A 24,556-nucleotide genomic window follows, 5' to 3' on the forward strand; every position below is an offset into this window, starting at 1 on the left:
ACGAGGCTGGAAGGGAGGCGAGATCCGACCCCGGGTGGCTGCAGAGCGATGGCACAGCACTCGCCACCACGCCGTGCTCCAGCAGGCTCGCCGGCCAGCCGGCCGCAGGGTGCAGGTCTAACGTGGCTCGTTTCCAGATGATGGAAACGCCTCTACAGTAGTGTTAACGCACACTGTGAGGACAGAGCAGGTATAAGCCTGCTCCCAAACAACCCCGATTCTGCTGATTAAATAAAACCATCAAATTCCATTACCTCAGTTCACCTGAAGCAAAAGGAATCTCAAATACAGCACCAGCTGGTAGAACAACAGGTCCTAGCTCAACCACATCCCCCAGTGCCACAGTCCACTCGGAAGGAGGGAGAAGTCAAACATTTGCTGTTGTCCATCGCAGCAGCACCTTACTGGTTTTTAGAAATGGAAACCAATCAAGTACCCAACCTCTAGCCATGCTTTCATAACGTCTCGTCTTTCACCTCGCAAATGGGTTTGCAAGAGAGTGCACACACCCCACAGGAGCGAAGCTCTCGTGTGAGTCAGAGCCCCCGTAGGTGGGAGGCCCGCGTACGCTACAAGCTCATTGAAAGCAAAAAAAGGAACTTAATGGCCCACAGCGTGATCCGAGACACAGTACCCACGAAGACCAAAACAGGTTGAAGATAGCAGCATCCAGACAGACTTACCAGGATTTAGACTTGGGAAAATAGCCTTTGGGTTAAGGAAAAGGGCCGGGTGGGGGCAAAGGGGCATGAAGATGAGACGAGGACCTCAGAATCCTAACCTAAACACGCAGCTGTAACACAGCAGTTCTTTCAGAAAGTTATTTCATTTCTCCTCAAATGTAGAACAACAAAGAAAAACTAACCAAAACCAGCAACCACCCAGTCCAAACGAGCCGTCAGTTAGGAGGCCACCTGTTATAAAGCCGTCACAATTTCAGCCGGCTCAAGGGCTGGACTAGCAAAGAAGTTAAAGATCACGGCTAAGCGTATTTTCAGATTAACCACGCTTTAGATGCCAACAGCCAAGCTTCTGGGCACCATGAAGCCACGTCAGCACAACTGAGAAGAAAACTTTTCCTAGTCAGTAGAATCAAACCCATCTTTCCACCAAAACTCAGGCTGGTTTCATGGACAGCACATCCATAACGAAAACCTGCTGTTCCAACCGATGGCGACCAAGAGCAAAAGGGGAGGAAAAAATGTTGCCAATACAGCAGAACGGAGATTCTTGAGCCGTTTTACCTTTTCTCAAGGCCCTATCTCAGCCCGGGAAGAGACCATTGCCATATTGTCAGTATCACTAGTCACACGCCCTTTCAGCTGTCCAGCTCTGCCTCCCGGACAAAACCAGGATGGTTGGGAGGGAGGACAAACGTATGATGTTTCTACAAGGAACCTTTTCAGTTTTTATCCTCTGAATAGGGACTGCGGATAGAAATCTGCAGCAGCAGCGTTTCAAATGAAGCTTTATCCTTATAATTTTGCCCTGGGCACCCTGATACCCCTGTCCTCTGGCGGTTATCAGAGAGCTGTCTTTGCTCAAAGCTAAGGCTCCAGATCTTTAGAGGTGTTTCTTGCACTGACCTTCTGAAGGGGCAGGCTCCGAGCAAGTAGCTGCATACTGGTACTCCTCTTTATGCTAGCCGAGTATCCGTCCTTTGCACAGCTACGCAGGTTAACTCCGGAGGAACTGTATGTTGAGGATGGGCAAGGAGGCACGAGGCTTTTTTCTTCCAGGTCTCTGGTGTAATGCTGTGTTTAGCTAGGCACTAATTTGAGGACTCAGAGGTCTGATTAAGACAGATTCATAGATCCTTGTTGAATTTAACTCCTTGGGTTCATGTTAGGGTAAGACGGAGCAATTGCACAGTGGGAAGGAAAAAAATATTCAAAACCTCTAAGTAACAACAGGGTGAAACCAGAAGGGAAACCCCAGAAGCTGCAGGCTAGTAGATGCAGCAGGCTAACTGCCCCGGCTTCCCAAGAGGCAGAAGGGCTCAGCAGCAGGTCTACTTCTCCATCTAGACAGCAGGCAACTGCCGTGGGAAACCACCCAGTGGCAAACCCTACAGCCCCCAGTGCCAGCTGCTGGGCTCAAGAAGGAACTTTGACGGTGAAGTGAAAAAACGAGGCGTGCCCTTCTGGTCTCCTGCATCTGCAGAGAGAAGGGGTCAGCACTACTGCAGGCGCAGCTTGCACATACCTCTTAATAGGAGAGGGGCACAGATAAGCCCAAACATCTAAAATGTGCAGGCATAAGCATACCATTGATATTGTTATCTAGGAAGCAAAGGTTATAAGCTCCTTTCATAATTGCAGAGAGTCCATCCCTTCCCTTTGGGGGCAGAGAGCTATGCGAACACTTGCAAGGACCGCGCACAGCACTAACCAACTGCTGCGTTTCTGTGCCTTGTCATTTAAGAAATCAGCTTGATGCAAACGTAACAGGAGGCGGCCTGTAGCTACCAGTGACTAAAATCGGGGGCTGAGAGAGAGGAGGGCAGTGAAGGGAAGGCCGTTTCTTTTTACTGCTTCTGTTCCTCTGAAGTTATGACCGTCACTTCCAAGAACTGTTTATTTTTTCTGGTATCTCAATAACCTCCTTCCCTACACCTCCGGTCCCAGCCCACGCCAACTCTTCCCAAAGCCAGGTATTCTTACAGCAAGTCACATACAGGAAGAAAATGGTTGCTTGTCCTTGCAACTGCTTTAAAAAAAAAAAAACACTCTTGGTGAGGCAGGAAAACTGTAGTCACTGAATCAGATATAAGTAGGTAATTTCTAATGAATAAGACACTAGTCAAATTACAAATACTAAACATTTATTATTTTTCTCATAGGGAGGTTGCAAGATTCAGTTTCAAACAACAGGGCAAGGTCTTTTGTTGCTGTTGGGATTTTGTTTGTTTCTTTTAAGGGGAAAGAAAGAAGAATGAGAAACTGGTGTAAAGATACTACCAGAAGCAGTGCAAATTTAGATTAATTTCTTTCTCACCTCTACCCGCCCAGTGCTGAACTGCCAAGCTAAGCCCTTCCCAGTTAAATAAAGCCTACTTTACCATCAGCCAGTTTCTTGTACATCACTGAACAAGAACCATGGCCCTCCTTCTTCTTTCACCATTCCCCTACAAGAACATACCGAGCACAGTGACAGCCTTGTATCGACAGTAAAGCCTGGAGATAGCTAACACGGTGACGCTTCTTAAAAATTAAACCTGAACGGAATGAAAATTAAGAAAATTTAACCTTCATGATCAGCCGTGCACAGTGCAGAGATATCCAGTAACGCAGCTCACCAGCACTGATTCTTCCAGCTTCCTGCCACAAACACATTTTACACACCCACAATAAGACAAAAGAGGAAAATCATAATCCAAGAACACTTTACTCTCAGTTTTAAACTAAGGAAGGCAAGCTTTTAAACAGGGGTTACTGACATCTTGTGAAAGTCCGTCATTACGTATCTGGGGACGGGAGGTGAGCCTTGCCTCGTAACAACTGCTCACAATGGGCAAAAAAAGATTCCTTAAAACTACCAAAAGCCAACAGGACAGTCAACAGCAGCAGCACCCCTCGCTTCTGTACTGGCGCTGCCTACACAGATGCGCAGACTGAAGCTGGCACATGCAAAGTCCCATCGTTCCTGCGATCTTGTCTCAAGTAGAAGGCAGTCGCCGTGGCTTCTGGGCCCGCGCTTCCCTCCAGCAAATACATTAGAACGTGATGTTCGCAAGACCTGTTTGAAAAGAAAGGGGGATGGGGGAGAAACAAGAGTTTACTCTCATACTACCCGTACTTCACTACTAGCAGGAGAATTAAGACACAGGAAAAAAGATGCTTTGAGAATTTTTTTTTAACTTAAATGTAGAGGATTTAGTGGCAGGAAAGGTAATTAGGGAACGCACTGATCTGTGCTTTAACCCTTTTTTGATTGTGGTAGAGCAATTAATTTGAATAAGCCAATCTCAATGAGTACTGAAGTTATTCATGGCAGAAGGAACAACACAGAGGCTGCTGATGAAGGAAGGATCTGCCCATGAAATTAAAAAGAGAAAGCTGGGAAAAGTACCATTAACAAGGGCAGTAAATTCACTCCAGATAAAGACAAACTGGTTTACATTACGGCATATCCATGGAGTAGACTTTTGATTGTCTCCTTTGGGACTTGTGTTTTTTGACTTCTAAGATATGCTGCGTCACTTAACCTCAGTACACAAAACTGTCCTAAATACTTTTCTAATCACAGCAAAGAATAATGCTGGAGACCCCAGGAATACTGGCTACTACGAGTAGGTGAACTCCTTGGCCTTAGCTCCTCTAGAAGTAAGTTCAGGCATCACTTCTTAGCCATAAGAAATCAAACAGAAAACGTGCATTACTACAGCTCAGAAGCCTTACAGTTGTCGGATTCAGGTCACCAACCACCACAAGCCAGCATCTCTGTTACAGCAGCAGCAACAGGGCACTGGAGATCCAGCTTTATCACCTGCATCAGGTGCTTTGCTACTCGGGCTGGCTGAGATATAGGCACAACTTCAGCACTGATTCCGTCTAGTCACACTTGCTAAGGAACAGCCAATGAAATCTGCTCTTGAATAGTGCTTTGTCAGGAGCAAGGGAAGGGCGGAGAAGGGGAGGAGGCAGATAGAAGCTGGCAGCTAGAGAAGTTTTCTGGAAAGACTGAAGTCCCTGCAATTGCAGACAGAAGCAGAGATACACTGTGCCTGCAACAGAGTTGTCCTCCTAATTTGGACAAATAATGGCTGTAGACATCCATCCTTCACCCAAACCACAATTCTTCTGACTTAATTATTTCTTCAGCAGCAGCACTATACATAATGTCACAGAAAGCATAAACAAAGTCCCTCTGTTCCAAAGAAATTCCGGTCTAGGAGAGACAGAATTCTAAGAACAAAAGGAACATTTACAAGAGTTAACTTCAGAGGAAGTTTTTTTCCCCCAGGAGAAAGCAGCAAGGAAAACTTAAGTCTCAGATGGATGTAAATGGGGAGTGCAGAAGATTGGGCTAAGTAATCCAAATTTATTTTTATGTGTATGTTGTCAGGACACTGTGATTTCATATACTGTGTGCCCATATGGTAACTTTACATGCATAGGATTTGTAAAGCTTTCAATTAGCACTGATAGTATAAAGCAGGCAGTTATTTAAAGTAACCCATACGGCATCTTTCGCTGTAAAAATTCTAACTCCCCTGTACTGGACAGGCTTCCCGTGGGGCAATTCATTCGCCTACAGAAACCCTCAAAAGGCCATGGAGAAACAGGCACGAGACACCACCTGGGAGGTGCTCCCAGCGCCAGCAACAACAGAAGCAGACCCCATTCCTGCTACAGGGTACTTCTATCGCACATCTGTTGCATGTAGTCCCGGCCTTTCCAGGTAAGGCTTCAATGTGAAGGGTCACCTCCTAGATGTGGGGGAACATTACCCAGATTACTGCTGTCCTTTGAAGCCCAGCAGATGCAGTAGTGCTGCATTAGTTGTTCGAACAGTTCCTTTTCATCTAGGAATTCAAGTCCTTCTATTCTGTAGGAATAAAATAAAAATTGTGATTCAAGCTGGAGACTCAATACAGTTTTTAATGTACTCTTCTTCACTCCATAGGAGTGGAAACTACAGCCAGTAAAGGCAGTTACCTTTCTAGCAATTTAATAGTTATTTGTCCATTAGGAAGATACCACCGCTACTCCTAGCCTTTGCTGTCAACGTGTGACACAAGTGACCCACAAGACGTTTTCAACTTCTCATCGCTGGAATTTCACGTTCCAGGACTAGCCTGTGTAACTTCTCACAAAACCCAGTATTTCTCTTCTAACCCCTTTTACTGCATGTGTCTGGTCTTGCTGGATTTAAGTAGACACAAGAGTACAGCCTAACGGAAGGAGCTTTATCTTTACCAACAGATTACAGGGAACAGTTGAAGACAGCATTTTCTCCAGACAATCACAACAAGTCCATATTATGCCTTGGAAGAGTGATGGGTACACCAGTGCAGCTTCTAACAACTCTCCCACATGAGCTCATGATGAAGCACAAACCAAATGGTACATTTAAGATCTGAGGATTTGTTTCCTAAAATGGTTCCTACCTAGGATTCTTCAAGTAAAAACTTTGAATGTCTTCCACAAAACAAATGGGAGAATTTCTCCCAAGCTGTACACGCTTTAAAAAGTTTAACCTGGCACATTCCTCTCCCTCACTCTAGATTACTTGAATAACAGTTTTCCACGCTAAATATTTGGAAGGGCTGCCACTGAGGTTCAAAAGAGGCTGAGGGGCAAAAGTTCTTAAATGCAGTCACAGATGTGCAAGTGCTGCAGAAGAACACTTTTGTTAAGATTTTTATAAATAGAAAGCATTATTTGCCTCACTAATACGAAGGACAGAGTTTACGTAACCTATTTCTTGGCATTTGGAAGAAGTGGAAGCAGCTGAACAGCTCTAAGGTAGTCAAAAACGCTGCAAAAAAAAGTACAAGCTATGTCTCTCGACAAGTGCCATATGGTACAATCACACAGTCACCATTCCTATTTAAACAACCTATGATTTTCAGTCTCACCTGTTCAGTTCCATGGTTTGAGAAATCCCCATATGTGAATACTTATTTTGACCAGGGTAACTTGTTCAGCTAATTCAAACTATAGTTAATGAATGACTCATAGCAATTCACACTTCATATGATATACCTAAGAAGTTTCCCCCTTTTTAGCTTCTCTTTAATGCAAAAAATCTAACAAAATCCATGCAGATTACTGTTATAACAGCCTTTAGTTATACCCTCTAAGTACTAAGCTCTCTCTACAGACCCAGCAGTCCGGCTCATGAACATGGCAAGAATGGAAGATGCATCAACCTGTTAAGAGACAGCCAGACCGCGCTGTTGGGCACGCCTCTCCTCTCTCTCCCTCTTTGCTTGCGTAGTATAATAGGTCACAGCACTAAACTACTGCCCTGACCTTGGGCACTAAGCTACTGCCCTGACCTTGGGCACTAAGCTTGGCTCATTACCTAAATATGCTGCCAAGGAAGAAGGGAGGGAAGAACAGGGCTGGCCATTTGCCACCCACTTGTAGTAAAAAAGCAAATGGGTAAGTAATCTCACCTAGGCCTACAAGACCGGAGCAAAGACCTGGTGTCATCACCCTTGGGGACATGAACAGTGGCTGCCTGTTCTGAGTGTATTTTAGGACTCCGCTCCAGCCATCTAGTGTTGTGGAGGCTGGATATTCACACGAAACGTCTTAGGTACTGCAGAAACTCAAACACGGCATTTCCGTAGCATCTTTTAGCTGCAAGTTTCTGTCATGAGATGCTTTATACTGCACCCAAATAAATCATCACCACTGCCAGTCTACCTCTGGCAGAAATAACCCTCTGGATCGTTCATGTCGCTCCAGGCATTGTCCTTAAGGCTCTGCAGAGCTTCAGACTCGGGCACATTCTGTCTGTCTAGCTAGCGTCTGCCAGCAGCCTCCTCTCTGTTATACTCGGGGATCCCATACTACATATTGACGTGAACTACCTTGGAAATGGCATCCGAAGATGACTTTTGGCCGCGAGCAAGCTATCAGTAATACCTTTTGACATCAGCCTGTGGCAAAAAGCTGTACACTTTCATCATATCAATGGCACGTGCAGTCTCCCAGCCATTTAACAGCAATCGTTCCCTCTGTAAAATAAACAAGCAGCACAGTTTTCAGAGGACTGGAGGAAAAATACCCAAGAACAGCTTTTCCCCCTAAGGATTTTCTAGGCCATCTGCTTGACCTGTTCTTTGAAAAGCTCTTATACTCTTTTCTGAGCTGCTAACCTCTGCGCATGGATGATAGTGGGATAGATGGAGCTGCGCTCTGATCTGCTGCAGGTGTCGCACAGCTACCGAAACTAAGTGATGTCGAGCAACCACGGCCCTGCTAACAGGGAACCACTGTACCACGGGCAGGAAGGGGTTTCAGTAGGTCGCAGCTGCCCACCCAAACCTGCTTTGGTTACTGCTCGGCGTGTTACAGTGCACGCCCAGAGGCAGAACCTGCACACAGGCGAATTAAGTTTTACATCAAACATGCCCAGAGCTCTGCACCCCTTTACCTGAGAGTCCAAGGATCTGCAAATTTCCACTCCAGCCAGGTTACACTGTCGTCTCTGCAAGTTCTCAATCATGATCTGTCCAAACCGGTCCGTCATATTCACCTCAGGTAGAGAATGAGACAAAAGTGTTCCCCCTTCCGAAAAGAATGTAATCGCAGTGAAAAGCAGTAACTTGGTTAAACTCTTGAATTGTCTGTGTCATAAAACGTACAGGATAACATTGAATAAGTTTCACATACTATTACACCAGGACTCATCTCCCACTGCCAAAACCTCCTCAGCTACCTCACGTTGACAAGGCAAGTGCCAGTTTAACGGCGACAACGCTACCGCCTTTGCCGACACTGGGACTCTGCACTGAACACTGGCTCTGCTTTAAGTTGTCAGCGACTTGGTTCAGCTCTCTAGCGGTGATTTACAGCTTGGAGGATCCTGTTACTAATTCCTGGAGCCACCCAGTTCCCCCGAGGCAGCATTTTACTTCCATACAGAGAAGCTAAGTTCATGCTGACGTGATTTTTGCTCCACTTTGTCAAAGAACACAGAGAGGTAATTATGTAATGCTATACACTCATTTCCAACATTCAGCATCATTTCTTTGTCCTCTGTCTTATCTAAACTGACATTCTATGGTTTTCCCCACATATGGATTAAGCCTCAGTTCTTTCGGTTCAATATAATCCAGCAATTGTCTTGCAGAACAGCTATATTCTTCACAATGAGCTAACAGGTCTACAAAATAGAACACATTACTAAAGAAATTCAGCAGAAACCGCTGTCTATACAAAAGGGTATGGCCCACTCTTACTTTACAAGCAGAGCTCCCACTTTTGAGAGCAATTTTTATGACAATAATGCAGGTCTAAAAAATGCCATTTGTGTTTTACCTGCTCATAATTTATAAACATCGCCACTGGAAAAGTGCTTGCTGCCCACTTTAAAAGATTTGCAGATTGCTGCGGTGTCATGTAAACCAGTACGCACTCCGCTACCAGAAGCGTTGGCAAACTTTAAAATAAAAAAAACCAAGAGAACTATTTGTAGCAAAAGAACAAGAAAAATCTATAAAGAATTATTACCAAGCAAGTAATTTCATGTTCCCAAAAATTCTTAAGAGCTACCCTTTTCATGAACTAGACATTTAAGAGTGAATGAAAGCACTTCATCAGGTTGATTGGAACTGGGTTTTCTGGCAGTCGACAGGGGACTCCGGTGGTTACAAAACAGAGATATTAGGAGGAAACAATCTCCCCTAAGTCAGCTGTGCTATGAACACGGACGAACGTGTATTCTGTACGTCTCCTCTGAACTGTGATAGCGTGAACTGGAGTGCATACTAAAATTCATTTTGCAGAAGAACTGTACCCTCCATACACAGTCCATACTCTTTTAGAGATCAGTAAAATTAGGAATAAAATACAAATTGAAAAATAAATGTTTTCTCTTTAAAAGAAAGTTCTAAGAAGAATTTTGATTAGACAAATTTTTTCAGTGTCTGTAAAACAGGCTCCACATATTATTATCTAGCAAAATGCAATCTATAGCTTGCACGTTGCCTCTTCCCCCTCCATCCACAAACCCCCCAAAATAGACATCTACACAAGGAACTTTCCTTAGAATTACAGAGTTTTCTTTTAATTGCTAGAATGAACAGGAAGAAGAAAAGTCACTAGAAGCAGGAGAAATTCTACACGGAGCAGCTCCGTAGGCAAGCAAGGCAAGATTTCAGAAGATGGAAGTGTAAAGATTTAAATGGCAATTTGATGCATTCTGCTTACCCATATGCTCTCTCCCACCCAGCCAGATAGCCGCTATTTATATATCTTATATTTGAAAGGTATGTCCATCATCCACTCTAAAGACTTAAATCCTGCCCCCTGCAGAAGCCTAATGCTTGAACAATAAAATCCCAGATATCAGCTTCCGGAGCTAAGTTCTCAAAGGACTCCATGGCAATCACTTTAGCAAAAGGTCTAGGGAACAACAGGGGTTTTAAGTGCAGGCAGTAGAAAATAATTACAAAGATAAAACTCCGAAATAATTTAACATTGACAGAATTATTCTTCATTTTACCAGCTAAGCTCCCAGAACTCTTGACTCATACAGCCCTTTCAATAGGGGTGGAGGATGCTCACTGAGCTAGGTACTGCCCATCAGTCAGCTTCACAACTAAACGCAACTGAACCGACTCCTAAAAAAAGAAATTTATGACATTTTGACACATCTCTAGTTCAGAGATTCCCCTTGAATAACTTAGGATTCTATTAACTAGACTTCAACCAAATTCAAGCAAGGGGTAACTCTTTCAGAAATCTCTGAGAGAGTTAAATTCATGGAGGAGAGAGAGAAAACTCCTATGAGCTCTGAGGCAGAAAATGGCTGCTGCAGGAACTCATCCCATCCAGGGCAAGGGATGGGGGAAGCGAGAAGGAATTACAGCTGCCTGCCCTGCAACAAGAGCCTTAACTTGTATGAAAGGATGATACACTCCAAAGAGAACCAACCGCCAGAAACACATTCACAGAAAGCCAGACTTTGTTCCCCTCGGCGTTTTAAGAACAAGAAGCAAATAGATCTGTAATGTTTGATCTTCTCAGGAAGGATGAAGATGCGATTTGCAGAACAGACTACGCAGGGAACAACCTTGCTTCAGACTTGGAACTACTGAGCAGTCACAGCAACGCCAGCCTGCTCGGCTCAGTGAGCTGTGTGAGGTGTCTGAACAATTCCTTCTGCTCAAAGGGCTCAGGAAAAGGTAACCATGGAAATAGCATAATGAGCACGGGATGCAGATGCTGTATGCCCAAGCCTGACTTTCCTCTCACCAGCACGATTCCACAAGCCCTCACCAAAAAAATAGCTACCAAAAAAATAATATAATCTTACTGTATATCCAGGTTATGTTTCTTTAGCTTTTCCTCCAGATCTGATGAGAAACGGAGATCTGCTCCTACTATGGAATATCGACTGGAGTCTAGGCTGTGAGAATCTGCAAGTTTAAAATTTTGAGAGACTAATGGTTACAAATAAGAGGGATGCTGAAATTATAAATTAAAAAAATTTACATATGAATTTGAAGTCAAAGTTTGATCTGTTATACCTAACAATTAACAGTAAACTCTTCTTTTGAAAACATTCATTTCCCTTATACCTGACTGTTGTGGTTTACAGATGGTGATATATCAGCATCAGACTCTGCAACAAGCCTACTCGTTCACTCTGCAGCCACCCTAATGCGGATAGGTTATCCCATCCGTTACCATGGTTTCAAGGAATGCAGAGAGAAGAAAAATGTAAAGATTAAAGGCAGATTTTTCGGTTTGTTTGTAGAGTCTTTTTGGATGACCCAACCTACGTACATAAGGAACTACATAATAAAAAGGTTCATCAATTCCTGAAAAACTAAGTTAAGAGTAACAATGTTCCAAGTATTAACACCAGATATAGCTATATTAACTAACAATGCATACAGCTATGTAATATATATGGGTATCAGACACAGATTTGGTGGCCAAAAAAGATTGGCCCATTCAGCCTTTTCGTATGATCTAGCGATGGTATTTTAAGTGTGGGGTCAAATCAGAAAAGGTATTCAGAGAACCAAATATTCACCCTGGGATACAACAGGCAGCAAGCTCCTGTAAACGCTGTCCAACGCGGAGGAGGAACTAATACTGACGTCAAAAGACGCTTTGCCGTTCCAGCAGAGCTCTAAGGAAGCCAGCGGCCACACCAGCACCTTGCTACCAGTAATTCTGACAACCAGTTGCAATCAATTCAGCTAGATGAGCCCAGTCCCCACAGAAAGTGTTTTACAAACCCACTTAAAGATGTAAAGTTCTGTAGGATTACATTGGATTGTTCTTCCACGCCTTAGCTCTGCTAGAGTGAAGTCACGAGGATAAAACAGCACATAATTTTCCCCCTCTTAACATACGAGCGTGACAGGGCACGCAGGAAAATAAGTACGCTAAACTGTGAAAAAACCCAGAGTGAGAGTTTAAAGGGGTCTCGCAATGGCCAGTCAGCACCCGCCTGCAGCAGCAAGCTCTGGCACAGCTCCATTTGGGATCCTGCTGCAGACAGACACAGCTCCTGAACGGTAATACGGGAGCAGATGTCAAGAGCTCGGTGAAGAGAGAAAGAGAAGCCAAGTGGCTGAAGAGACAGGCTGAAAGGGGTTTTCCATTTCAGGAGAGGAGGAAAAAAAGAGGGGGGTGGGGTGGGGCAATTTATTAAATTAATCAGTGCTTCAAACATTCCGGAAGCGGTACCTCCGTTCAGTTTTCAAGTGACCAACTGTTTGAAAATGGCACTAGCAAGTGACAGTAGCCGGCTTTCTAGCAACACTACTGAACAGATACAGGAACCAGAACAGTTCAGGCAGAGAGTTAGAGAAAAAAAAAAAAAAAAAAAGAGGTTGTGCAGCAAATGATTCAACATTTTGAGTCAAGGCTTTTTTCCCATGTGCATGTTCTGTAATAGCTTTACTACTTCCCACACCCTTCTATTTAAGTTATTTCATCAAGGCCATGATAATGGCATTAAAAAAAAAAAGCCACACAAAAAACCCCCACCACACACTGGAAAGTATTTATATAGTGATCGGCCCGCTGTCCAGAGATACAGCACAGTAAGCATCAGTCACCACTATTAGTAATTAATGCAGTCTTCTTGTCCATTGACCCGGACATACTGGTACGTTAATTACAACCAGAAATAAACTACACAAATTTTTAAGCAATCTGGTATCAGACATAGTACAAACACTTCACCAGAGGTGAGAATAAATGCTCACACCATCTTGATTCAAGCATTTCTGTCACTGAAGAGCAGGAAAGAGCGAAACCTCTGAAACCTTATGTTAGAAAGCTGTCCTTCACAATGGCTCAATCTCAGCAATCAGTATGGCTAATGTTGGTTTTAATACGCCTGTATACACATGAGCAAACCCCACAATTTCTGTTATGCCCTGACGTGGTGGGAGAGGGGGCGGCCAAAGGAAGCAGCCCGGGCGATCCTCAGTGCAGCCCCGCACAGCTCTTTATGGAGACGTGGGTGGTGGGCAAGCGGCAGTCAGCAGCCACGTAGCCACAGCCCGGCCACGCCAAGTTACCGGCTGGAAAAAAACCAAACGCCAAACTAGAACAGGTTTCTTTAAGGGTGATTTGGCTCAGTGGAAATATTCTTTAAACCCTAAATCCAAGTACACTTAATGCCTTGATACAAGACTCTTGCAGCAGAAACTCTTAAAAGGCCAAGAAAGCTGATGAGGAACGGATTATCTTCCTCCCTTCAGAAGCCTTTTCCTCCAAATGCAACCGCTTTCCTCCCGTTTCCAGCATCCAGGCTGCCTGGTTCTCCTCCTTTGGTCCATTCAAACAGAATGTACTTGTTCCTCCACACATTTTCCTGCCAACTTCCCTCGACTCTCCATTGATGGCTGTTGGCAAACACAGCCACAGATAGTACCAAGGCAGAGCTGCGCACACGTTACGCCCAAGCTGATACTATCGCTAAAAATTGTACGTTTTAAGCATATCTGAAAGCACTTCATTAAATAGCTCCACAATTAATACATTCCAACATTTACGATTAATACTTTTATCTTGAAGGAAGTCTTAGTGAAAAACCATGAAATTTACACTAGTCAATTTTAAAATGCAAAAAGAAAGGCAAAAAGGAAAAAAAGGAAGAATAAAGAATCTAAGCTAAGCCTCTTCCAAACTTCCTTGTAAGATTTTCTGCTAGCTTCCACCTTTGGCCTACACATGGCATTAAAAAATCCTTTCATATATAAAGTCAAAAGGATTAAAATTTTGATCATACTTAACTAGGTAAACAACTTCAAAATTTTAAAATCACACTGGCAACCACTCCATCACCTCGCACGTGGGCAGCAGAGACTCGCTCGTTGCAAGGCAACGGCAGCTGATGATAGCTGGAATTGCCACTGTTCTCAGCCTGGAGGCTAAAAGTCAAAGTACAGCCATAAACACCCCAGAAAATAAAGTGCTGTGAGCTCATGGCCTGGCACCAATTTCGATTTTATTGCAGTTTGATGCTCTAAGTATGAGAATTTGCAAACATGCCGCCACCCTGACAGAGCAGCGTTGGTGCAAATCTATTTTACAGTTCTTGCCCATCTAGAGAGCAGCTGAAAAAGCAAGTTTCAGCTTGGTAGCACAGTCACATGGTCTCCCTTGATTTCTTCTTATGAACAAGAATCATAGAATCATTTAGGTTGGAAAAGACCTTTAAGATCATCAAGTCCAACCATTAACCCAGCACTGCCAAGTCCACCACTAACCATGGCTCTAAGCGCCACGTCTCACATCTTTTAAATACCCCCAGGGATGGTGACTCCCCCACCTCTCTGGGCAGCCTGTGCCAGGGCTTGACAGCCCTTTCAGTGAAAAAACTTCCCCAATATCCAATATCCCATCTAAGCCTCCCCTGACGCAGCCTGAGGCCGTTCCCTCTCGTCCTGTCACTGGTGACTTGGGAGCAGAGACCGACCCCCCCTCACTCCAGCCCCTCTCAGGCAGCTGCAGAGAGCGAGAAGGGCTCCCCTCAGCCCCCCCTTCTCCAGGCTAAACCCCCCCAGCCCCCTCAGCCGCCCCCCAGCACACTTGTGCTCCAGACCCTGCCCCAGCCCTGCTGCCCTTCTCTGGACACGCTCCAGCCCCTCACGGGCCTTCTTGTCCCGAGGGGCCCAAACCTGAGCCCAGCATTCGAGGTGGGGCCTCACCAGTTTAACTGAATCAATATTTTTTGTGTTAATAAAATCCTACATTTTTTCTTACTGAAATCTTACTCTTCCAAAGGTATCTGCCATAGTGACCTCCCCACAGACAACAGCCATGTGCCCTCTATCAGATCTCTGCCGCCTTCCCTCCTGGCCGGGCTGGAGAATGCCACCCATGCCACACTAACACGCAAGTCAGCAGCAGTTTTCAAATAAATAGGGCTCCTTGTTGTGACGAAGGCCACCCGTCCTAATGCTGGCACAGCCAGCAGCATTTGGTGGGTTAACCCCTTGAAAATCCCATATTCCAAGCACTAATTCCCACCCAGAGGCCAGTATCACCTGTTCTGTTTTAGCAAGTTGTTTGGTCACAATGCTTTTCTCTAGAGCATGGAGCTACCTTACGGTTTTCTTTGTGATGCTCTCACTCAGCATATTCAGTTACAGACATGCGTCTCTTGTACTTGTCTGAAATGAAGGTTTGAGAAATACCAGGTTCAGATTTCATTTGAGAAATACAAGGGAGGGGAGAGGGAAGGAGAGAAAGGAGATGACCCCCATCACTCCAGCCCACCCCATCTACCCAACACGGACTCTCTCAGCCTAGGTGCACGCTGCTGTTACCCAGGCATAACGCAACAGGGAACGTTCTGCTCTGGTCATAGCACTTGTATGTACAGTTACCATTACTTTTGGCACAGAAGTAACAACGTAAGTGGTTCCAATTTAGACAGCATTACAATAACTGAACAGCAGCAGGAGTTGCTTACAGTTGCCTTTTGACCTGACTGCAATAAATCTTTTCTTCACAGAAACACGCTACCAGCAAGTAAATGCTCTGTTTTATGAGGGCCTTCAGGCATGCACCCACTACCTTAATCCATCTGCTGAAGCAGCATCACAGGCGCACGAAGCGCAGTGTTTCCTCTGCTACAAGAATTCAGAGTTCTTTTCTTACTCCCATCTCAGATTAGCGAAACAATTTCCTGGAGGTTTTCCCAGAGACAGCATGCAGGATACTACTGACTCAAACTGATTTCATTAGGATTTTCATCCTAAGGGATCTCTGGCAGCTTTACAAGCAGCCCATACAGCCTATTCTGCAGGCTCACAGGCATGGCAGGGTATTGGTTCCACTCAGGTTGTTTCCACCTACAACATCAGAACAGGGTACGTGTTAAATCACAAAGAGAGTTTATCTTGACAGCGCAGGATCCTCCCCAGCGCAAGGTGGGTGAGTCACCAAGGCAGCAACAACCCCATTGTCTGTGCTGGGTCACAAGCAAGTTTGGAAACAGAGGGAAAAGCAAGTTAAACCAACTGACTCCCAAAGCTGGACTAGACAGGGCCGGAAAGAGTATGAGTGGCACCGAAAGGTAATAGTTTACTGAAGGGTAATTTGCACTTGCAAGAAAGCAAAGGTGGAGCACTGACTTCCCAACACTAGCAACTGTACCATAAACCAGATAGTGCCACTGAACTTTGAAAACAATTTAACCTGATATTGCCACAGCAATGTCAAATTACTGCACAAATTCACTGCTTTCCCCTGGAGACCTAACATTCCCTAGGAAACGGCAAAGCTATTCAATGACCGGTGTCATCTTGCAGCATTCAAGGGCAGAGGCCACAAATATCTATACTTGAATCGCAAGCCATGCTGTCATTGCTTTTTCTAAAGGGCAAGCAGAAAGCAGATGTTGCCCTGAAGCCGATAAAGTTGTCTATTAGCACTAGCTTCATGAAATGAAAACATTTAGCGAGAGAAGAAATGCACTAAGAGATCAAGAATCATGCCAATCGATATTACAACAACTCAAAAATGAAATTCCAAAGCATCTAAACAAATTACTCCTGGTATACATGAGACAGCAGTGTGGAGCTGACTGGGGGGGTGGAACACAACAGGATGGGACAACCTCCCTCCCTGCGATTCTAAAATCCTGGTCCACATCCCCACCCCAAACACCCCCAAAATGAGTAATATTTCCCTAGCTGGAAACGCTGCTTCATGATGCCCCACTACAGCCCCTACGACAGGTGGTATTCCCAGAACACTGCATCAGCCTAACAGCTGTAGCAGCTCCAAAGGCCCCCCTAGTATGGTATCCTGCCCCTCAGAGATGCCAACAGCAGCTACCTAGGGAAAACACAAAGAGAGGGCAAGTACTTACTACTTATGCTGGCATCTATGTTGTTTTCTACCTTTTTTCTAAGAATCCTTAGATTTTATTAGGATTTCTGGACCATTACTGAGCCAACATTTCCATGTATCTATTTATTATAACACCCAGATCTTGTACGCAGCCAGCAGCCTATCATTTACATGTGAGGCACAAACTACTCCTTCTACCCATGTGCATCACTTCATATTAATCGCATTGAATTTATCACCAAGTCACTAATTTCACAAGATTCTTCTGCAGTTCTTTACCACTCTGAAGAGTTTGGACTTGCCAACAAGCTGCCACTTACTAGTCACTCTATTTTCCCAATCATTTCTCAGTGTTGAGCAACAACATATCCCTGAGCACGGCTCTCCATCTCCCTCCATAACGAAAACTAACAACATATGCCTACCCTCCATCCCCAGCTCTTTATCCATATGAGAACCATTCCTTCCACCCACAACAGCCACGCAATTTATTTGGCAAACTCTGGTAAGGGACACTGTCAAAACACATTTTTGTAATTCAAGCACTATATTAACTGGATGTCCTTTTCCAATGTATCTGTTGACTCCTAGAGAGAGCTCCAATAGGTTTGTGAGGCATAACTTACCTTTACAAAAGCCACGCTGACTCTTTCTCAACACATTATATTATCCCTGTGTTTCACTAAGCCCGTCTGTCAGAGTTACTACTAATTTGTCCCGTAGACACATCAGCCCTACTGGCTTGTGGTTCCCTGGATTTCTCCTGGAGCCCATTTGCGTCACAGCCACCACCTTCCAGTTCTCAGGTACTAAGACAGTTTTTAAATGAGAGGGTATATACCAGTTAGTAGCTGAGCTAATTCACTGTCAACTTCCTTCAGATCTACAAGAAATCTCTATTCCTCTGTTTGATTTGCCTACTCAGTCCACAGCCTCTTCTGGTGGCGCTTCCACATGAAGCAGTGCCGTTAACATGTCCTTAAGTGAGAGTCCCCACATGGATTTCACTCGAACTGACTGTGGTTATCGAGTGCCAGTTCAAACTGGGATTCCACAACAGATTTCCACCATCTCCAAATACCTGGACATCCCAAAGATCTCGGTGCAGTAGAGCCTACATCACCTGGGTTACTGTAAAATGGCTACCCTGAAGTATTTAAAACCCAGCACTTAGAGAGAACGAGAAACAGCTTTAGAGAGAAAAGGCACTCCAGTACATTCAAACAGTGATACATTAATTGCTGTTGACTGCTGTGCCTTGCTAATTAGTAGCTTTTGATTACAGAACACTGCTGCGACTTGGTAACTCTGCAGTTGCTTTGCTGTCCTAGATGTAGCTACAGCTGTCCAGTAACACAAACACTATCAAACCCTTCTGACTGACCTTGCATTAAGGACTTTTTAGCAGTGCTTATGCAGCCTATGTCATTGTGTATAAGAGATATGTTGTAAGAAGGGCTCCCAGCTGAAACACGGTGGTACTTCAGAGCCCTTTTTTCTGAGACGGGGCACAGGGCTTTCATCTTTTGTGATCTGGATGGCAGAATTTTCCACTGTACATTCAAGTGACATCTAAAAGGTTGGTAAGACAAGACCCTCGAACACGCAGCAATAAAATGTCCGTAATATCCATAAACACACACAGTCAAGTCAGTGTGTGGCAGTACTCTGATCCAAGTTAAAGCATGAGAAGAGCCTTGGGGTGAAGCACCTACACCCTGCCACTGGCAGCACTGGCACAACTCCTCACTCTCTGTACTCCTCCTCACTCTTTGGAGGGCCCTTCCAAGCTCTCCAGATCCTCAGCTAGATTGTGCTTACAGAAAGCACCTATGGATGTAATCACATCAAGGAACACAAGACACCGCCAGCTCTGTTTTAGGGTCACCTCTGCTAACACAAATTAGTATCATAGATGCACATAATTACTGTTCCTCCTAGAGGGTCCAAAGCAGCTATTGTGGCCCAGTATCTGCCACTCGAGCACTGAAAACATTACTCAGCAGAATGCAGGCTTTTTTCCATGAGTACAGAGGTCTGTGAATTACAATCCTGACACAAACATAATGAGGCCCTCAGCCAAGAGAGAACAACCACGCAACACCACCTGAATCTAGTATCCTCTTAATACTGAAGTGCAACAAATGGCACTGGCTCCTGAGAAGGGACTTTGCAGGCTACGTTTCTTCTTTGAAGACTTTGCTAAATGTAAACACTTGTGCTCTTAATAAGACAGAAAGAAGATACAGGAAAACACTCAATCGATATTTTAATCCAGTATACATGACTATCAGTAGCATTTTTCCTTTCTGTGACAGAAAAGAAAACATAACTTAAGCTACAAACAAGAGAAAGGAAAAAAACCCAACAACTTTCTGGCAGAATAAAACAACTTCAAGAGAAGACATTTCTAACATGACACAGAACAAATGGGCAGGAGTCTGTATGAGAAGAAAAAAGCCTCTTTTCCCTCCCAATTCTCTGTCCAAACAGCATTTCAAACATTAAAAGCCTGCCCACATAGCAGAACAAAATGATCAGAAAAGTTTTAAAAAGTGCTGCAGTACATTGCTGACTTATTTTTAAGATGACTCACCTATTAGAAGAGAGTCCCCTGAATGGGATTCCATAATTGGTTTTGACAGGGGAGGTTTTGATCTGTGGGAAGAAGGAAGAAGCATCTCTGAGCAGTTAAGCTTGTTTAACAGTGTGCTTACAATTTTTTTTTAACAATTATATATGTGTGTGCACGCGTCTATTAAGAACAGACAAGAGAATACCTCTGCCCTCTACTGGAAATGAAAGTGTTTGCAAGCTAGACTTAGTAATAAGTTGCAGTTGAGTTTTATACCAAGTAACTCTCAAGTTTTGAAGTAATCTTTCAAGAGAAATCCAGACACTCGCTTCAAGTATCCTCCATAAGCCTTAATGTATTCTTTCAAACAGAATATTCACGTATAGTACAAACTATCCTACCTCTCTAACTGAACATGCAAGTCTGGGAATTTACTGCTGGCTTCAACAGTAAGAGAAGACTTAATTGCCTCTAATCATCATGAGGCTTCCCCTGCCCATTATATTTTACATAATTAAGAATAAAGTCTCTTTCCCTCCCTAAAGCTCCCACATATCAACTTCTCCAATCTGGAATAGTGGCTGCACAGTCACATGGATGACTTGGCCGCATCGTGAAACCTTTATTCTAAACCCTAGAGCATGAAGAGTTGCTCAGCAGAGAGATAAAATAATTGTGGCTTGCAGTTCATGACATTTTGCTGAATTACATTCAGTTGCACACAGCTAAACATAAGCTTTATACTTACTTAATATTATGTATTTTTCTTGCAACTATCATTGGAAAATCCACTTCAAAATATTTTCTAGGGAGAAGATTTTCATCCTGAGAATTGGAGTAAGACTCGAGAATTAGGGACATTCTAGTTCCACATGCACATGACAAGAAGATACAACCTTAACTCCTAAACAGTTCCATTTTAGTTTACACTGGCATTTGTAGCAGTAGTATAACTTCATGTCCCACAGCTTAAAAAAAAAAAAAAAAAAAACCCAAAAGAGTTGAGACACATTAGAATGTCCTCTAAGGATTAAGGAAATTATTTAATGTTTCACGTAACACAGCAATCCTAGACACTAGGTCACTGAAACATATATTCCAACATTGTCAGGATCTAGAGGAGCATGGCAACAGGAAACTATTATGCTATTTCCCATGCATCTTCAGTATATTCTTCTAAGGAAGGAATCGGAGACATTTTGCACAGGTTTACACAGAAAGCAACCACATTCCACAATCTGTCCTCAAGCTGACAGCCAGACTGCACGCGCTCTGCAAGGCCGTCAGCATTCCTCTACCACAAAAAAGGGGGAAACCTCTTCGTTTCACGTTGTCACTATCTGATGCCCTGACAGATGAGCTGTAGCAAGTTTCTCCCTATGCAGCAGTCCTTTTGTGATGGATATGTACTGCTAGTTCTAGCTTGTCAACCTCATGAATTTCTGAACACTAGATTAGATCAGCAGTCCTAAAGCACTCGGTTAACTGGGTCCCATCTTCTCTACATTAACTATACCACACCTGCTCTTTACAAGGAGAAAGAATTGGAATTGCAGGTCCTACTTTAGCTTTTAAAATCACTGTTACAGGAAAATTAATAAAAATTCATATTGACATAGTTTTCGTAGGACTGCAGGTAAGAAAAAAGCTTCACGTCTCATAAAAAATTCATTATTCCAGAGGTGGACTTGGCAGTGCCAGGCTAATGGCTGGACTCAATGATCTTAAAGGTCTTTTCCAACCTAAATGATTCTAAGGTTCTATGAATTCTGACCAAGCAAAATGCAGCTGGCCTCTGTGGGCTTTATTCCAGAAACTGCATTTACAAATGGCAACACTAATGAGAAGACAAGGTGACTGAGAGGTGTGTTCACTCTGAACAGCACCACCATGTAATATCCGGCTAATCTCAATTTTTGTGAATGACGTACACGCATACAAACAGATACATATATATTTACATATATAAATATCTCAGAAAATGTAAATAGAGCCTGTACAATCCTGTACTTTGGTACCTTATCCTCTTTTAATACAGGATAAAAAAAGTGAAATCTTTAGGCTTAGAGAGAACAGCAAAATGTGGAGTTCAGGCTCTGTCCCTGAAAGCCCAGCAGAGGTCAGCTTTGTGTCACACACTTTTTGGTAAAAACAATGAAAGGCCCAGCCCCTCCTGCGCACGGAGGTCTAAAGGTACCTAAACTAATTCTAAGCAAGCTGAAAAGTGAGGCAGACTGGCCAGGGCAGTCAGCCTTCGTGGCACACCTTGGCACTGTACTACAGAACACAGGATCCATCGGCCCTCACGGAGAAGAGCTGCGAATGCCCACGCAAAGCTGTGTCTCCAGCCACTCCCAGCTACCGTTACCTTTAATCTCCAGAACAGGGTATCCATGCCAGCCCCAAGATTAACAATTTGACAGTTGCATTCTGTCTTCTTTAGAAAAGCTTTAATCAGATAACTGACTCCATGAACACGAGCATAATAGCCTGTTAACAAAAAAATAAGTTTGTTTTTAATTACTGTTTTCATATAATACTTGACATTTAACACTCATTAAGATTTTTAGGTAGTCTATTTAGGAAACAGTGTTTCTTAGGAAGAATAACGTACTCCTTTTAAGATACCTAAGGGGTTTGTTTTTTTTTTATTAATAGCAGAATCTGATGCACTGATATTGCTTTGGTAAACAGAAGTTTTAGTCAAGGTTCACCTCAAAGTGAGCGGAATAACTCTAGCTGGGGTGCACACTTTGGGAGAGACCAGAGCTGACATACCCAGCTGTCCTGGGCCAAACCGACGTTTCTGACTGCCTTGTACGGATTACTGCACACCGAGGCATGGAGACATCCCGTTCAGAATACAGAAAGCAAAGGGCAAGAGTTTTCATTTCAAGAATGATATTTAAAAGATCAGATACAGCATGGAATTATTACTGTGAAGAAAACTTGTCTCATTCTTTTACACATTTCTTACGCTCCATAACACCCAGTATACTGAGTCAGGTGCTCTTCAAGACCAGTTAAAGAACACGTTTGTGCTGTCCTCACTCAAGTCCACGTGCCAACTTGCCTCTGTTGATTTCAGGAGCTTTTCTCTCTTTAGCTTGTCTCACAAAATACTGGATGTAAGGGTCCTTCCAGTAGCCAACGCTTACAGCAAACCTGTCCAGCAGAGGGAAAAAAATAAAGACAATTATGAAAAAAGGCCACCAAGATTTACTCTAAAAGACACACAGGCTGAAAAGATCACCCTCTGACCTGGGGATGTACACGCAGTCAAAGTTTAAAACCCCTGTTAAATGCGTGGAAGTATCTCAATTAAGTTATAGAAAGTCTAGTAAAAAATGTTTGCTCTCGCCACATTAAACAGGGATCTTTTTAATGGCCTCTGCACTATTTGATGAACTTCTGCAAATGAAGACCCTGATCTCAAGTATATCCTCCTTGAGGACCCAGCAAACAGAAGAACTGTTTTAGTTCCCCCGACTGCGCACAAAGCGTGCCGTACTTTTACACACCGTTACGCTACGAGCTGCTTGCACTTACTCCAGAGCTTCTACCTATCACTTTAACACCAGCAGTGCTATTCTATGCTAATAGAACTTACTAGTTTTACAACTGGTTTGAAAAGGTAACCTGTCAAAAACAAACTCAACCACCCAACGATTTGCTGCTACACCAACAACAAAGGAGAGAACAAAAAGCCAGCAATAACAGAAGTTAAATCCACATCCATGCACAGCAGGGCAACACCACTCCTCGTCCTCCCAGCACCCACCCTCCGGAGAAGGTGAAGCAAAGAATTCTGAAAAACATCAAGGTGGTTTTTTTCTCCTGAGATAGCAAACATCAGTGAAATTTCCCATCCCTGCTGTTAGGCAGCATAACTGCAGCTATCCCCGTACGCTGTTTTATAAACAAACTCTATGTTGAAAATCAGGCAGGTGTTTAATAACAGGACTGGAAAGTTTATGACAAAGCTGAGGACTGCGGCTGCCGCTCCGTGCGGAAAGCTCGTTCGCAGCGAACACCGCCCTCCCTGCGGGGAGCTCCGGCCACGTTTAGGTTTAGCCCCCGGCCCAGCCCGCCACGCGGCTGTGTGTGCCCCGGGCAGCCGGCCCTCGCAGCCCTCGGCCCCGGCGCACACGAAGGGCCCCGGCCCGGCAGCACCTTCCAGGGGGCGGCACCCGGGACAAGAAGGGGCTCTTCCTCCTCTCCTCCAGCCCGGTTTCCCGGAGCCAGGCCGGGCCGCCCCCACCAGCACCGCCCCAGGGCCGCGGCACGGTGAGGGGGGGGGACACACCTGAGAGGGGCCGGGCCCGGCCCGGCGTCCCCCCGCTTCCCCCCTCCCCAGACACCGCTACCGTTTGCAAACGGACGCGTCCTCGCACGTGCCGCGGACCGCCTCGTCCGCCTCGTCCAGGCCGGCGGCGCAGAGGGGGTCGCGGGCAGCGGCCGCCATGGAGGGCCGGGCCCGGGAAGCGCGCCAGGCCGGGCCGCCCGCCGCCCTGCCGCCGCCGCCCCTGCGGCCCGCCCCACGCCGCCCCTCATTGGGCAGCCTCCGCGGAGCGGCCCACAAAAGCTCGGCGGCGATTGGCTCAAGACCTCGTCCGTTCTTATAGCGCCCAATGAGAGAGTGCAGGCCACTCCACCCCGCCCAGGAAACGGCGGCGGTACCGCAAGGGAAGCCGGGAGAGGTAGTCTTGGGGGACGCTCAGCGGTAACACCGCGGTGAAGGGAGGGACAGGCTCCGGGGCTGTGCGCTCCGGGAGGGGCGGACCCCACGTACCGAGCCCGGCCCAGCCGCCGCTCCCGAAACAGAGAGAGAGCGGTGGGTGGAGGAGCTGCCCTCACCCCGCCGAACGCCGACATCCGGGCCTCGGGCGGGACATCCGGGTTTCTTCACCTGCTCCGCCCCTCCCACCTAGGGACCCGGCTGTTCCCCGCGGGCACGTGACGGGGT

The 24,556-nt window shown here is 45.0% G+C and overlaps 1 protein-coding gene across 3 annotated transcripts; it reads right to left on the reverse strand.

Annotated features, from left to right (window-relative positions):
- Positions 1-2,807: 2,807 nt before the first annotated feature.
- Positions 2,808-24,522, reverse strand: LCMT1 (leucine carboxyl methyltransferase 1). 3 transcript variants are annotated; one of them, XM_064461331.1, is made up of 11 exons: positions 23,958-24,135; positions 22,664-22,755; positions 21,959-22,080; positions 20,339-20,415; positions 19,612-19,673; positions 10,999-11,101; positions 9,000-9,120; positions 8,113-8,214; positions 7,602-7,693; positions 5,453-5,550; positions 2,808-3,738 (listed from the first exon to the last, which is right to left on the reverse strand). In XM_064461331.1, exons 1-11 carry the CDS (start codon positions 24,053-24,055, stop codon positions 3,716-3,718), a joined length of 990 nt encoding a protein of 329 aa, XP_064317401.1. In that variant the 5' UTR covers positions 24,056-24,135; the 3' UTR covers positions 2,808-3,715. The 3 variants fall into 3 exon arrangements, with proteins under 3 accessions (XP_064317401.1, XP_064317402.1, XP_064317400.1); XM_064461332.1 differs by lacking the exons at positions 5,453-5,550; positions 23,958-24,135 and adding an exon at positions 24,448-24,522; XM_064461330.1 differs by lacking the exon at positions 5,453-5,550.
- Between the last annotated feature and the right edge of the window lie 34 nt (positions 24,523-24,556).

The sequence above is a fragment of the Phalacrocorax carbo genome, chromosome 10 (genome assembly GCF_963921805.1).
Source record: "Phalacrocorax carbo chromosome 10, bPhaCar2.1, whole genome shotgun sequence".
Classification (NCBI taxonomy): Eukaryota; Metazoa; Chordata; class Aves; order Suliformes; family Phalacrocoracidae; genus Phalacrocorax; species Phalacrocorax carbo.

Coding starts and splice junctions, on each gene's coding strand:
- LCMT1 (XM_064461330.1), bottom strand. CDS start 24,055: ATGGCGGCCGCTGCCCGCGACCCCCTCTGCGCCGCCGGCCTGGACGAG. Junction 8,215..8,999: donor TGTTTATAAATTATGAGCAG/GTAAAACACAAA, acceptor TCTCTACCTGAG/GTGAATATGACGGACCGGTT. Junction 7,694..8,112: donor GCAGATCCTTGGACTCTCAG/GTAAAGGGGTGC, acceptor TTTATTTTACAG/AGGGAACGATTGCTGTTAAA.